Here is a 13,616-nt window from a genome sequence, read left to right on the forward strand (position 1 = left end):
TAGCTATTGGTTCACTGGTTCATAGGTTCAACCGGTTCGACCGTAGTTGAACCGAAAAAACCGTTTTATAATAAAATAATAAATAAAATATAAATAAACACATTAAAACATAATTATAGTCTAATATAAATCTTAAAATATCATCCCAATTAAAAGTGTTACATAAATCAGAATATTATGATCTCATTCAAATACAAACTCAAAAGTCAAATAACAAAAACAACCAATCAAACATAAACATGCCAACATCCAACTGATTCAAGTTTGATAGAAATTTTCACTTACAATAGAAAGCATCAAAGCTGTTGATGGTAATACAGCAGTTCCTCCTGGAACATAAAGACCCACAGAATCAATACTTCTTGCAACTTTCTTGCATTGAATTCCCTGGTATTTTCAGAAGACTCAAAACAAAAATATTAGTGTAACACCCCAAGAATGAACAAATACATAAGCATAATTACAAAATCAAAGGACTTGGCACAAACATAATGGTGAAAATCCATAAATCAGGGGCAGTAATGCACATCTGACTAGAACCAAAATAAATCTTCCACATATTTTGTATTTAATCTTTCTAGGAATATCTAGCCTTTTCTAAATAAAGTTGGCAAGCAACAATTGTCATAAACCACAGGTCATTCAGACCAAAAAAGAAGCACCACTATAATCAAATAAGGATACAAGAGAATCTCAAATAAGTGCATAAATCATGCTTACAGTAAGTTAAAACAACCAAGTACCAATGCATATAAATCTGAACAAAAAAGATGAAAATTTACCTGAGAGAGTTATAGCCAAGGATGGAGCTGACCGTGGTTCCAAGAATGAAGAACAAAATGAGAAAGAAAAACAAGAATCATCGTGCATCTATGCACTAAAAGAGATTTCAGTGGAAGTGCAGGATGAAGATACAACTGAATTTGTGAAGGATGATGGGAAAAAAGCTTGAAGATTTCAGTGGGATTGCTTGATGAAGAAGTAACATTAGAGTCCGAATCTATGAAGCATGATGAAGATATGGTCATAATACTACCAAGTTATAAAGAAAAAGATTTCAATATACATAATACACTCACTTTACATGGCAATAACCTCTTTAATTAAGTCCAAAAGATCAAATATTCTATCACAATACTTCTTGAATAATTTGAATTCCACCGCAGCTTAATATATGTACAGAACATTTACTCTTGGTATTAGAATAGCATATTATAGGCATCTAATAATATTAACTTTATCCAATGATTCAATCTATGGTTAAAAATGATTACACAGCAATAACTTCATCCTTCTATTTTGAAAGCTTATACACCTCATGCATGCTGTCCTACAAGAATCTTGCAACACAACAACTCTGTGAATTCTTTCCACAAATTAAGCTATCACTTACTTTTTCTCTGTGGAAAATAGTAAAAATAAAATTAGAGGAATAGAAAAATATACCTACAACAACAAAGGCTTTTCAATCATAAGTGCCACTACTCTAACTTTCTCTATCATGTCCTTGCTTTTCAATAACATTAAGCCAAAATCAGAAAACACGGTATCTGGTTCCCAACACCTTAATCCAGCTTAATTACCACCTCAAATGATCTTAGAATTAAATGAAGATATGTAGCCAACGTATAGGATTACATCTTGATATGTACACAAGCCACCTGCAAAAGATAGTAAAAACTAAAAACATTAAAAAAGTACATTTAATTCATCCATTTGTTTAATACATCTAAAAACAAATCTCAAATGTTGGATACATGGAAAAAGGATATTCCCTGTGTTTCAATTTTTGTTTTATGGTAATTGTTATCATCCTCTTTAAATGTGATTTTCTTTTGAAACATATGAGTTAACAAGTATTACATATAGCAAAGATTGTTTCCGAGAGACACCGAGGGAGACAGAGCAGCAGACGGTGACTTTGAAGGTCGCGATGGCTGCTGCTTCGAAGGCTGCGCGACAGAGGCTTCGAATGTTGCACGGGCTGCTGCGCGATGGAGGCGAAGTGACCGAGCACGAGGCGGTGGCTGTCCGAAGGAACGACGACGTCAACGGCACGAGACGGTGGCTAGACGGAGGTGAGTTCGATGAGATTGAGGAGCCCTCCCCCTGACTGAGTGTGTGCGAGACTAAGAGGAGTAGATGACTGAGGAGCTCGATTAGGGCTTGGTTGTGTAATAGTCAGGGATTTTTGGGGATTGAAACGGCAACGTTTAATTGCCTTCTCTAAAAACCGGTCGGATCACGGTTCGGTTCGACCGACCGGTTTCCGACCGGTTCACCGGTTCGATGACGATTTTTGAAATCTGCGGTTTTACCTATTGTCCGAACCGTTTTTTTCAACGGTTCACGGTTCGACCGGTCCGACCGGCCGATTCGAACCGGTTTTCAGAACATTGAAAAAACTGATTATGAGATATCTCGTTCATAACGAGGCAATATCCAACTCTATATCAGCTAAACATTGTGACATGCAATTGTTTTTAAAGAATTTTTATTAGTCAATAAGTTATTACATACATACAATAATAATTTAACATTTATTCAAGTAAATGATTAAACTAATTATTCGATCAGCTTAAATTGGTTATTATTATTTAGTTTTTATTATATAAATGTTAATTTTTTTTATTTTATTTTGCTCTTGTCCCATTGAGTAATTTTTTAAGTTAAAAAGCTGATGATGAGATGTCGTTCATAACAAGGCAATATCCAACTATATCAACGAAACATTGTGACATGCAATTGTCTTTACAAACATGTCTATATATATCACATTTGGAATTTCACTCTAATTTGTTAAAGTTGTCACCTTCCCTAATAAGTACTAACTCTCAAACTTTGTATTTCTTTGTTGCATGTCTCCAAAAGTCTAACTAGAATCAAACAAAACCAACCGTGTTCACTTTCTTTATAATTTCAATGATTAACTTGAATAAGTTCAAAATATTTTGTTTTTTTTTTTGGCTTTCTTTTTCTTTTCCAGGTAGGTAATTTGCAAACAGGCCTTTCTTTTGTTCATAGCCTTTCAATACATTTTATTCATAGATCATAACCCAACTGCGACTCCTCATAACGCTTCATCATTTCATCCAGTTGTGCACACATCAAATTAGGTATTTTCATATATTACAAAAGCAATTACCTTTCAAATTCACTATTTTAATTGTCATCTAAAAGAACTAACAGCATTGGATAATATCATAATAGAGTAAAAAACTTTGACACTTTGTGTAATGAGTAAAAATAGGCTTGATATCCACATAAACAGAGATAATAAGAATTAATCAAGGAAGCAAAAAATTAGCATTAATATCATTTTCTCTTTATAATTTCTCCTTCTATGGAATTAATTATTTTCTTAATTCTCCCTGATTTGATTAATTCTCTCCCTATCCTCTCTTATCTCATTAATTCTTTTCTGTTCTATATTCTTTCCCTTTCATCTTGTTGGAATCAAAAGTAAACTCTAATCTTAATTAATAATATTTTGATATGGTACAGATATATTAGCATTGAATGCTTTGTGATGACTAATTTTGAGAAAGAAGAGGCAGCAGCACTTTCAGAAACACAAGCACAAGTATCTCATAAGAGACATGCTAGTTTTGAGGGACATGGTTGGCCAGTTACTAGTAAGAGAACAAGTCCCCTTATGAACATGAGTGGTCCAATATATGCTACCAATGGAACTGGAAACTTTTTGCACCAGGGTCTAGTTGTGACAGTAAACAAAGTTTGGAGTAACACAGAAAAATCTTCCAGTTCATCTGGCTTGGGCGAAAATCATTGGAACAACAACTATGCTAGAAAGAATGAACACTTGCTTAACTCCGGAGAACTTGGAATGTGTGATGATCCTTATTGTACTACTTGTCCTGCTAACTTCAAGGATTCTCATAGGAGAAATTCAAAAGCTTCAACAGCTTTTGATGCTAAGGTGACTTCTTCCTAACATAGTCAATTTTTTTTAGATAACCTCTATATTTTGAAGTTGTCTTTACTTATCATATTGGTAAATAATTCAAAGTTGTGTATGATTCTGCCTGCACTTTAAGTAGTGAAAGATCTTTCAAATTTCTTGCTATTGTTAAAGAGGGCGTTGATGATAGGTTAGGATGAAAAAAAAAGTTTGAAACAGACAAAAGAGAAGATTGCAAATGTATTTCAAATAATTGTGATTTCACATAACATTGACAGTATATAACTCCATTAGAAATAACTCATCTCATTTAGTGGTTATGGTTTCAAATAAGTAACTTTATTTTCAAAATTGCAAACTGATCCTTAACAATAATAGCTAAACTTTATTCCAATTTCTAAGTGAAACTACAGGAGCAAATATGGACCATTTTTCTATATTTGAAAAGAGAAAGTATGAGGAACCAATGAGATATTTATACAATGTGTACAATGGAGGTTTATAGAGTATTAGAGATATAATTATTAGTGTTACATTTTCCCATCAGCTGAAACTTTTGGGATGACTGGTATTATGACATGGTATTAAAGCGCTAGATTCGAAAGGTTAAGAGTTCGATCCTTGGTGAACCCAAAAATTAAACTAATTTTTCGAGAAGATGTTTATTATCCCTTGTACTCGGATGGTTATTCTAAATAGTATAGGGGATGTTCATTTCATAACTCAATAGCGGGATCCATTTGAAAATTACAAGGACTTTTGGAACTTGGAACTTACAAGTACTAACGGAAAGTACTTAACTAACTTCACAATAGTGTAAGGAATTACCAAATGTCCCTTATAGAGTCTTCATACCTTTAACTTTAGGTAAATTGCAAGATGCTAGTATCTTGACCCTCTTAAGTTCCTTTGTTACTTTTAATATTAAAATTGCTCCCATCGTTGTTTTATCTATAAAGTTGAGTAATAATATAGATAATATAACAAATTTTTCTGCATCATTATACTTGATAATATTATGAGCTATTTAATCTCCTTTATATGCAGAATTTTGCATATTCAAGCATAGTTTTTTTCATATTCTGAACTTTGACAGTTACAAGGTGCTCTCTATGGGGATGCCAAGTGTTACGCAAGAAGACTCTTCTCCTTCTGCTCTTCATTCTCTCCTGGAATTATTAACCCTCACACTAAACTTGTACAACAATGGAACAAGTTCCTGGCTATTTCTTGTTTATTTGCAATCTTTTTGGATCCGTTATTTTTCTTCCTAATCTATGTGCAGAAGGTATGATGTGATACCTTGGCCCTTTCGTTTAATTGCAAAATCTTGAAAATTATTGGAGACACTAACAATCTTTTGGTTATTCACTTTATGCAGGATTGCAAATGTATTGCTATAGATGGGAAAATGGCATCAACACTAGTTATATTTAGAAGTGTGAATGATTTTGTATATTTCTTAAACATCCTTCTCCAGGTATATCTAGAGTTGTAACATGTTAGTTATAAGATATAGAGAACACTACTGATTTAGGACACTAGGTATACATTTACTTAGTAACACTAACACCCTTTAAAAGTTTTTTTTCCCTCATAATTCATAGCTTAAATGAGCTTTAACAAGCTTGATCCTTTGCAGTTTAGGTTGGCTTATGTTTCTCCAGAGTCTAGGGTGGTTGGTGCTGGAGATTTAGTTGACCATCCAAAGAAAATTGCTCTACATTACTTGCGGACCTATTTTCTCATTGACTTATTTGTTGCACTTCCTCTTCCTCAGGTAAAATTTTTCCTTCCATCAAATTTCAAAAATTCTATTATCATATTACGTGCTATACAAGCCTTTTAAACTATGCATTAATGGGTTACACTTCTAAATTCTGTCCCATTTATTGTCACAGATGAATTTTCGTTTTTACTGTCTTCTGACATAATAGGATAACATAAAATTAAAATCTTAAAATGCTGCATGCATGCACGTAAATAATGTGAGACTCTCAGAAACTCTTGCATGCAACACCTTCTATTTGTCTGAAGCATGTATCTAATTGGTCCAACACAGACTGTGTTGGAACTGGAATTAAATAGATAATAGGAGAATTGAGAATCAATATCCTAAGAATTAGTCATATGTGAATAACCAAATCTAATAAAGATTAAGCTCAAATTCTATTCACTCTTTTCATTTCTGTTAACTTTCATGCTGTGACAGAGTTAACCTGAAGAATGTAATGGTTTGTCATTGATTTGTTCCTATTCCTATCTTCATGAACTGTGTTTCATGATATTGAAGCTCAGAGTGCCAATGTTTCATTATGTGTAGTGAAATATGTGCAGATAATGATAGTGTTTGTGCTTCCAAGGAATTTGGGGATGTCATCAGGAGCGAATTATGCTAAGAATATTCTTCGCGCGGCCGTTCTTGTGCAGTATATTCCCAGGTTATTCAGGTTTCTTCCATTGCTAATCGGCCAATCTCCATCAGGATTCATATTTGAGTCAGCATGGACAAATTTCATCATAAATCTTCTCATTTTTATGCTGTCTAGCCATGTTGTTGGCTCTTGCTGGTACCTCTTTGGTGTGCAGGTAAGTAAAAATAACATTAGAAACTTCCTTCTTAAGAATTTAATTTAGTTACTCACCTTTTTTTTACTTTATTATCTTTCCCTCTTCTTTCTTCCAGAGGGTTAATCAATGTTTGCGAGATGCATGTCATAATTCTGATATTGATGAATGCATGAAAGTCATTGATTGTGGACATGGTCGTACTTTAGACGATCAATCTGGCAAAGCATCTGCTGGTTGGATCAACAATGTTGAGGCCATTGCTTGTTTAAATCCCTCTTCTAAGGCTTCTAATGGCTTTAGTTATGGGATCTATGCCAATGCTGTACCACTTACTACAGAAACTGACCTTGTCAACAAATATTTTTATGCTTTGTTTTGGGGTTTCCAGGTAAGAATTTCATCATTTCATTTCTTTTTCTTGCATCATTTAGAAGATATGAAGATTGAAATGTGCTAATTATTGTTACCTTCATGTACAAGTTACCATCATTTACATTTTTGGTTGGACTCAAAATCACTTTCTTACCTTTCATAACTAACTAAATTAACAAGTTCTATTCTACTAATTACATATCTGCTTAATTCCTGCTATGCAATAAAATTAGAAGTCTCTTATCTCCTGCCGCTAGTTCCAATTTCTTTACTATGTTACTAAGCTCTTTGGATTGTAATCATATACAAAGTATAAATTGAAGTATAAGAATGTCAAAGTATATTTGAACTTCTGAACACTTGTCATAGAGCCCTGAATATTCGAGTGCCAATCAACACTAACTTAGATTGTAAAGTTGGTTAATGAAAGCACATGAAATGGTTTTGATAACTCTCAACATTTATTCCTTTGTGATCTTCATTACAGCAAATAAGTTCTCTCGGCAGTAGTCTAATCCCAAGTTATTTTGTGTGGGAAGTACTTTACACAATGGCAATCATAGGATTAGGACTCTTGCTTTTCGCGCTTCTCATTGGAAATATACAGAACTTTCTTCAGTCTCTTGGTCGGAGGTAGTATTTATTTACTTTTGTTAAATTCTAATTTCATGCCGACCTCATAGTGGAATAAGGCTTTGTTGTTGCTGATGTTAAATTCTTTTCCATGTTGAAGTTTAGAAATGATGCAGACTGTTGAGTAGATGTAATGGCACAAAGCCTTCTTATGCTGAAAGTTTTAACTTTTAATTTGCCTTTAAGTTCAAAAGTTCATGATATATATTCTTCAATCTTGCTTACAGAAAGCTTGAAATGCAACTTAGAGGCCGTGATGTTGAGCGATGGATGAGCCATCGTCACTTGCCAGAAGATCTAAAAAAGTATGGCATTTTCTATCAATTAGGGTCCATTTGTTACACTAAATTTCTAAATTTTGCACAGCATTATTTATAGATTAATTCTTCTTGTTGTTTCATCATTCAGGAGAGTGCGCCAGGCCGAACGGTATAATTGGGCTGCAACAAGGGGAGTGAATGAAGAAATACTTATGGAAAATTTGCCAGAAGATCTTCAGAGAGACATAAGGCGTCATCTCTTCAAATTTATCAAGAAAGTAGGCGCTACTAGAATATGATTGTGCTTATAATTTGAGCAGATAGTAAATTATGATTATACAGTTTAGATTCTAGGTGAACTTCAAAATCTCAGCTGCTGCCAAATGAAATTCTGCTCATAAAATTTGATTGTGAAAAACCATTTTGAAGCAAAGATTTATTCATGTTAGGCAACCCTTAAAGTTCTGCTTTTATGCAGGTCCGAATTTTTGCCTTGATGGATGAGCCAATCTTAGATGCTATTTGTGAGAGAATAAGACATAAGACATACATCAAAGGAAGTAGAATTTTGAATCATGGTGGCATTATAGAGAAAATGGTCTTTGTTGTTCGCGGGAAATTGGAGAGCGTTGGAGTCGATGGAATCGTAGTTCCCTTAGCTGAAGGGGATGCTTGTGGTAAAGAACTTTTGACATGGTATCTTGAACATTCTCTGGTGAGAACAGGTATAGTAACACTTGATTCAAAGACAAGAGAACATGCCTAAGATCAAAAGCACTTACTGCAATGTTCATTAATAATTTATTATTTTTATTTTTTATTTGCAGATGATAAGAAAGTAAGACTTCCAGGACAGAGGTTGCTTAGCAACAGGACGGTGAAGTGCTTAACAAATGTGGAGGTATTTTCACTCCGAGCGGCTGATCTTGAAGAAGTCACGATCTATTTCACAAGATTCTTGAGGAGTCCACATGTTCAAGGAGCTCTAAGGTCTCATTCTTAACAAATTTCTGATTAATTGTCCTTAATTTAAATGAATTTTCCATTTTGCCATGCACTAGACTAGCACCTGCATTTTTAGTTTATGACAAATTAATGTATGATCTTTTTGTGTGACGTATTCACGTAACGTATATAATATGTTAGATAATAGAAATATTACGTGAAATTTAGATTCTCTAAAATGATAAAATTGGTAAAGTGATAAAATGAGAATTTAATCATGATTGATTTTATAATTAATTTTTTATTTTATCACTTTACCAATTTTTTCATTTTAAAAAATCTTTATTCATTTATGCGTATCTTTTGATTAGTTTAAGTTTCTAGACAAATGATTTCATAATATAATATTAAAATTTTAAAAAAGCATATGAAAAAATTTATGCAAAATACATACAAAATCCGAAAAGACAGTACATGAGAAATAATAATAGAAATATAACTATTTATTTATTTTTTTGTGATAAGTGTTTGAAAAGTTATTTTAGAATATAATATTTGAAAAGTATTCAATTTTACTATTATCCAAAAAGTATTCATGACTCTGTAAACATGTCATAATTGTGTTGTTTTAGGTATGAATCACCTTATTGGAGATCACTTGCAGCAACACGAATTCAGGTTGCCTGGAGATACAGGAAGAAACGTCTGAGTCGTTCTGATAGCCAAACAATCTAATTAAACATCTAAGCCATCATAGGTTGCTTCAACTCTTGGATTCACTAGCTTCTTTCCAACTACAAACTTTTCTAAAATAATAACTAATTGCTTCCACATAACTTTTTGCTTTACTTATAATTTAACGCGTCCTTGGGCTTTGCTTTTTCCCACAAGAAAGGCATCGTTATTGATGCACTAATAATAGGTACATATATATTATCTAATTATTTTGTACTCATGTGAAAATGTGAAAGTACATCCCTTCATAGTTAATGTATCTTGTTTAAGTTTAGCATGCCTAGAAGATTTCCCAATACAGCAATACTCAATATGTGCTTCACGGAAAGTTTGACTATAGCTCGTATTGTACAGTGTAAGAAATATAAAATACACAAATTATACGGATAAAGGTTAGGAGGAGGCCGGCGCTAACGTGATGAAGGCGAGTTTTTCCTGCAGGTGAGAACTCCCGTAGAATAGTGCAGTGGATGACGCGTGTCATGGCTGTGAAACTACGCGCAGACAGCGTTTGCAGTGGGTTGTGTGATTACGCGTTAATGATGATAAATAGAAAGTTGGCCTTCTTGGCAATGATGGAGTACCCAGTTTCTGTAACGGTGGGCTATTTGTTGAGTTATTTAAAGTGTAAAAAATTTGTTTTTAAAGGCTGGTCTGAGTTGTTCTAATGTTTTGTTAATCGACAGGATTTGACTCCTGGCTAAGGAAAAAAAAAAAAAACAGAATAAATATGTTTAGTAGTTTACCCAAAAAAAAATGTATAGTGTGCCATATTTAAAAAAACAATGTATTTAGTGTTTTGGTTTACACCCAAATGGATATTTTACTCGAAATTATTTGATAACAAAAAAATTAGTCAAAAATAGTTGAAATTTATCTTATTTAGTATTTATTAGTTATTGTAATAATTAATAAATACTAAATAAAATAAGGTGTTTTTTTTTCAAACATTATTATTATTTAGTAAAAAGATGATGTAAATTATATTTATTAGTACCGTATAGAGTATGATAATGTTAATCTAAAATAATGAAATTGCAATATTGTATTTTGGAAGCATGTAGTGCCTTCAATGTTAGAAATAAATAAGCTGAGAAGTTGTAAACATTTTTTTTTTGAATGTTTTAGACTTATTTAAAATGCAAGAATGGAAGTGTAAAAACCTAAAAGCTTTTAATTAAATAAATGAGCTGTCTTTTAGCAAAGGAAGAAAAAAAATTGATACACTAGAGTTTACGTGGTAGGCTTTAAGTTTTATGATTTATGATTTAGGCTATGAATGCTAGTTATGTGGAGTTTAGTAATTAGGTGTGTTGCCGTGTTGGGGTTTAGGGTTATTGTTTAGGGTTATTAGTTAGGTTTTAGGATTTATGGTGAGGGTTTAGTATTTAGGGCGTATAGTTTAGAGATTCAGGTTTAGGATTTAGGATAAAGAGTTAGTGGTTATAGAAAGAGGGTTTAGTGTTTATAGTTAGAGCTTGTGACTAAGGATTTTTGGTTTATAATTTATGATTTATGATTTAGTGGTTTAGGATTTAGAATTTAGAATGGATGAGTTAGTATTCAATACTTAGGACTTTGGTTTTTTATCACAACCTATTTCACAAGATTCTTGAGGAGTCCACATGTTCAAGGAGTTCTAAGGCACATTCTTAACAAATTTCTGATTAATTATTCTTAATGTAAATGAATTTTCCATTTTGCTATGCACTAAGATAAGAAACTGCATTTTTAGTTTATCACAAAAATTTATCTATGATCCTTCTATGTGAGGTATATAATATGTTAAAGATATATCTATCAACTTAAATTTTAAAGGGGTCTGCTACACATATAAGTAAAAAGGCTGTACAAGTTTTACAAGTTATCAGTCCAAACTTCATTAACACGCGCATTAACTCATTTTGAATGGAGCGTAACTACACGCGCCCCACTCAAACGGTTCCTCTTCGTCTTCTTCTTCTTCTTCTTCTTCTCTTCTTCTTCTTCCTCTTCCTCTTCCTCTTCCTCTTCCTCTTCCTCTTCCTCGTTTTTTTTCGATTTTTATGGTTTCTGAAATTCTTCTTATTCTTCTTGCTGCACGTTCTTCTTCCTCTTACTCTTCTTCTTCTCCTTTTCTTTCGTTTCTGCACGTTCTTCTTCCTCGTTTTCCTCTTCTTCTTCATTTACGTCTTTTCTCTCTGTTTTCTCGTTTTTTTTCGATTTTTCATGGTAAAATCGTTTTTGAAGAAGAACATATCTATGGGTGTATCTTACGGATATCTATGGGTGTATTTTTCATTTCAGAAAAAATGGCAAGCATTACAGAAATACACCCAAACGATTACATAAAATACACCCAAGAGATTACAGAAATACACCCAAAGTGATATCTGACTGATATCTATGGGTGTATCTGACTCATATCTATGGGTGTATCTTACGGATATCTATGGGTGTATTTTTCATTTCAGAAAAAATGGCAAGCATTACAAAAATACACCCAAACGATTACATGATAAAATACACCCAAGAGATTACAGAAAATACACCCAAACGATTACATAAAATACACCCAAGAGATTACAGAAATACACCCAAACGGTTACAGGAATTCACCCAAACGATTATAGAAATACACCCAAAAGATTACAGAAAATACACCCAAATGATTTAAAGAAATACACCCAAAATCATGCATAATTCAGAACTCTTTCTCTTTCTCCTCCTCGTCTTCTGTTACTTCTTCTTCTTCAAAAACGATTTCAGAGCTTGATGTCAAAAAACAATAGAAATCGAGAATAACGAAGAAAGAAAACAGAGAGAAAAGCACGTAAATGAAGAAGGAGAAAGAGAAGGCAAGAAACAAAAGAAAAGAAGAAGAAGAAGAAGAGGAAGAGGAAGAAGAACATGCAGCAAGAAGAAGAAGAAGGTGCAATGAAAACGTGCCGTAACAGTATGTGGAGAAACTAACGTCAACGAGGAAGAACAAACCAGTGAGAAAGGAGGAGAAAAGAACGATTGAAAAAAAGGAGAAGAAGAAGGGATGTAGCGCGTCGTACGTGGAGCAGCGCGTAATTTGATTTTATTGTTTAATGAACTTGTAAAGCATACAAGCCCTAATGGCTTGTATGCAGAGCTTTTCCCAATTTTAAAATAGTTTCAATAATATAGTATAAAGAATTCAACAAGACTTATGAAAAAATTCACACAAAATTCAAAAAGACTCTTACACAAAGAACATGTTAAGAATATAACTATTTATTTATCTTTTCTTATCGACTGGTTTCATGACAAAATGAAAAAGTATTCAATTTTATTCTTATATTCATGTTATCAAATCCATTACTATAGTCCAATTTGGATAAACAGCTTAATTAAGTCCCTTTGAAAAAATAGTTTAAACAATAAATAATTATATTAAAAGTAGCTTATAAATAAATTATTGTGTTTAGATTTTTAGTTTTAAAAATACTTATTTTATAAAAATGTGATAAAAAAATAGTAGTATTGAGAGAAATCATTTTTTTAACTTCTTTATAAGCTCTTAATAGCTTAAAAGGTTGCAATTTAATTTTAAAAATTATACTAAATATTAATACTACTACTTTCATAAATTAAAAATTCAAAAAAAAATATTTTTAAAATTTTTCAAACGGCCCATATATATCCGAACAAACAATGCTCATCACAAAACAGCATAAAATAATGGAAGGTTCAACTATCACAGCACAATTTCGTCCGGGCGTTGAAGAGTATAAACAATGCACGAAGCTTTACATTTTATATATATACATATACGAACGAAATATATGTTTTGGAAAAAATAATTTAAGATGGAATCTAACCATCTGAAAGAAACAGTTATTACCGCGTGAGAAATGAAAAAATCCATAAAGTAATTCCGTAAAACAACAATCAAGACCCCATACATATTCATAGTTGACAACTACTTACCAACTTATTCCATTGGTGAAATAGCACTCCTCTTTCGGATAAAGTATTGGGACTAGTAACTTGTATGAAGTGATAGGACAAGCCCCTAGAGCCTTAGACGCAGTCCCGACCTCCTTTCACTTATCCCCTAGTCACCGCCACTTATCACCGACTTTTGATGCAGAACTTTTCAACGCAATCAACATATGAACTATAATGCAAAAATTTGAAAAAGCACACATTGGCATTTTTACCCTCGTAGA

The 13,616-nt window shown here is 32.7% G+C and overlaps 1 protein-coding gene across 1 annotated transcript; it reads left to right on the plus strand.

Moving 5' to 3' along the window:
• Positions 1–1,933: 1,933 nt before the first annotated feature.
• Positions 1,934–9,529, plus strand: LOC107490707 (probable cyclic nucleotide-gated ion channel 20, chloroplastic). Its single transcript, XM_021143282.2, has 14 exons — positions 1,934–2,078; positions 2,987–2,990; positions 3,505–3,940; positions 5,019–5,210; positions 5,304–5,402; positions 5,565–5,702; positions 6,260–6,511; positions 6,609–6,881; positions 7,353–7,498; positions 7,726–7,803; positions 7,907–8,036; positions 8,237–8,483; positions 8,586–8,748; positions 9,336–9,529. Exons 1-14 carry the CDS (start codon positions 1,934–1,936, stop codon positions 9,436–9,438), a joined length of 2,406 nt encoding a protein of 801 aa, XP_020998941.2. The 3' UTR covers positions 9,439–9,529.
• Positions 9,530–13,616: the final 4,087 nt, after the last annotated feature.

The sequence above is a fragment of the Arachis duranensis genome, chromosome 5 (genome assembly GCF_000817695.3).
Source record: "Arachis duranensis cultivar V14167 chromosome 5, aradu.V14167.gnm2.J7QH, whole genome shotgun sequence".
NCBI classification, from domain to species: domain Eukaryota; kingdom Viridiplantae; phylum Streptophyta; class Magnoliopsida; order Fabales; family Fabaceae; genus Arachis; species Arachis duranensis.